Source organism: Microtus ochrogaster, unplaced genomic scaffold, assembly GCF_000317375.1.
Source record: "Microtus ochrogaster isolate Prairie Vole_2 unplaced genomic scaffold, MicOch1.0 UNK16, whole genome shotgun sequence".
Lineage (NCBI taxonomy): Eukaryota > Metazoa > Chordata > Mammalia > Rodentia > Cricetidae > Microtus > Microtus ochrogaster.
In genome coordinates, this window is record NW_004949114.1 from 916,698 (window position 1) to 918,288 (window position 1,591).

The 1,591-nt window shown below is 48.3% G+C and overlaps 1 protein-coding gene across 1 annotated transcript in view; it reads left to right on the forward strand.

The window, feature by feature from the left end:
- Positions 1 to 1,591, forward strand: part of LOC101985668 (paired immunoglobulin-like type 2 receptor alpha) — a 21,342-nt gene that overhangs the window by 17,658 nt on the left and 2,093 nt on the right. The window contains exons 5-6 of the mRNA XM_005367298.1: positions 641 to 687; positions 938 to 969. Coding sequence (XP_005367355.1) covers positions 641 to 687; positions 938 to 969 — 79 coding nt within the window. The remainder of the gene's footprint in view (positions 1 to 640; positions 688 to 937; positions 970 to 1,591) is intronic.

The following is a 1,591-nucleotide window of genomic DNA, read 5'->3' on the forward strand; positions in this document are numbered from 1 at the left end:
TTTTAATATTTATTCTGAGACTTTTATAGTAAGGTCTCTCACTAACTGAAGCTCATCAGTTTGGCTGGGCTGCCCAGACAACAGCTTCAGGGATCCACCCATCTCTACCCTTCCCTCCAGGCACATTGTAACCAGAATATTTTGTTGTTGGTTTGGTTTGTGTTTTTGAGACAGGATTTCTCCATGTAAACATCCAGGGATGTCCTGGGACAACCTGTGTAGACCAGGTTGGCCTCAAACAAACAGAGTGCTGGGTTTAAAGCATGTACCTCCACTGCCTGGCTGTGCCCCAAGTTTTTTACATGGGTCTTTAGGGATCTAAATTTGGGTCTTCATTTTGGGCGAAAACTTTGCCAACTGAACCATCTTTCCAGCCTTCACTTTATTTTCTGAGACAGGGTGTTTCACTGAATCTAGAGCTCATCTCTTAGTCCAGACTGGCCAGTGAACTCCAGGGACCTAGCTGCTGGTCTCTGCTTCCTCAGCATCCTGCTTTATTTGTTTGCTGGGGTCTGAAGTCAGGACATCATATTTATGTGACAAGCACTTTACTAACTGGACCATCTCTTCAGCCCAGCACCTAATGTCTTAATTCTTTCTTGCGCTCCTCTAATCTGTTGCCCATCTTGTTCTCATGCAGGGAACTCATTGAAAACACTGAGAAAAGTGAGCAAGTTGAGCCCGAAGGTAAAATCTGCCAGCTTCCTGTTCCACACTTGGCTCTGCCTTCTTCTCCCAAGACCCCGCACTTACACAAGCAATCCCTCAGTGTTTTCGCCTGCCCCTCCCTCAACCTGTCCCTCCCTCACCCTGACCCTCCCTCTCCCTGTCCCTCCCATGGAACCAAGGTCCTCACCTCACACTTGGAACTCCAGCCATCTGTCTCCCTTCCTGTCACACACCTTGACTTCAGAACTCTGTATTACTTTTTCACTAGGAAGATATATGGACCCCAAAGAGAACCCCAAGGTAAGCAATTCAGACTCAGGTCTGAAGGAGTTAAGGGGTGTTGATGGAGGCAGAAGGTTGGAGGTCAGAGGTGTGGGGACACTCAGGCTGCAGCTGCTTCTTTATGGACCCTCAGTTGCACTGCTGCTATCAATGCCCTGTCCCCACCCCCGCAGGACAACAACATCGTGTATGCCTCCATTACCCTCTCAAGCCCAACCTCCCCAGGAACACCAGGCTGCCCGCCTGTCCATGAGAACCCCCAGGAAGAGACTGTATACTCCATCATAAAGGCCAAATGAGTGTGTCTGGGTGACCATCTCAGAATCACCTTTGCTTCTAGTAGGAAGACTCTCAGCTCCCACTGATACCCACAGTCAGACGCTCACAGTTCACAGATACCCATGGCCAGGACAGAAATTCCGAGTCAGGGATTTGAACTAAGAGAGACTGAGAAACTCCTATTTTTCTGTTCTAACTTCCTAGGCCTTTTTCATACAAATAAAAAGATCCACCAAATTTGCCTAAATGAATCTAATTAAGGGTCACTAGTAGTGGTTCCTCTCAGACCCCCTCCCATCACTTTTTTCTATCTGCCCAAGGCAGGGGATGCTCCAAATGCTGGCAGCTGTCCACACGATGT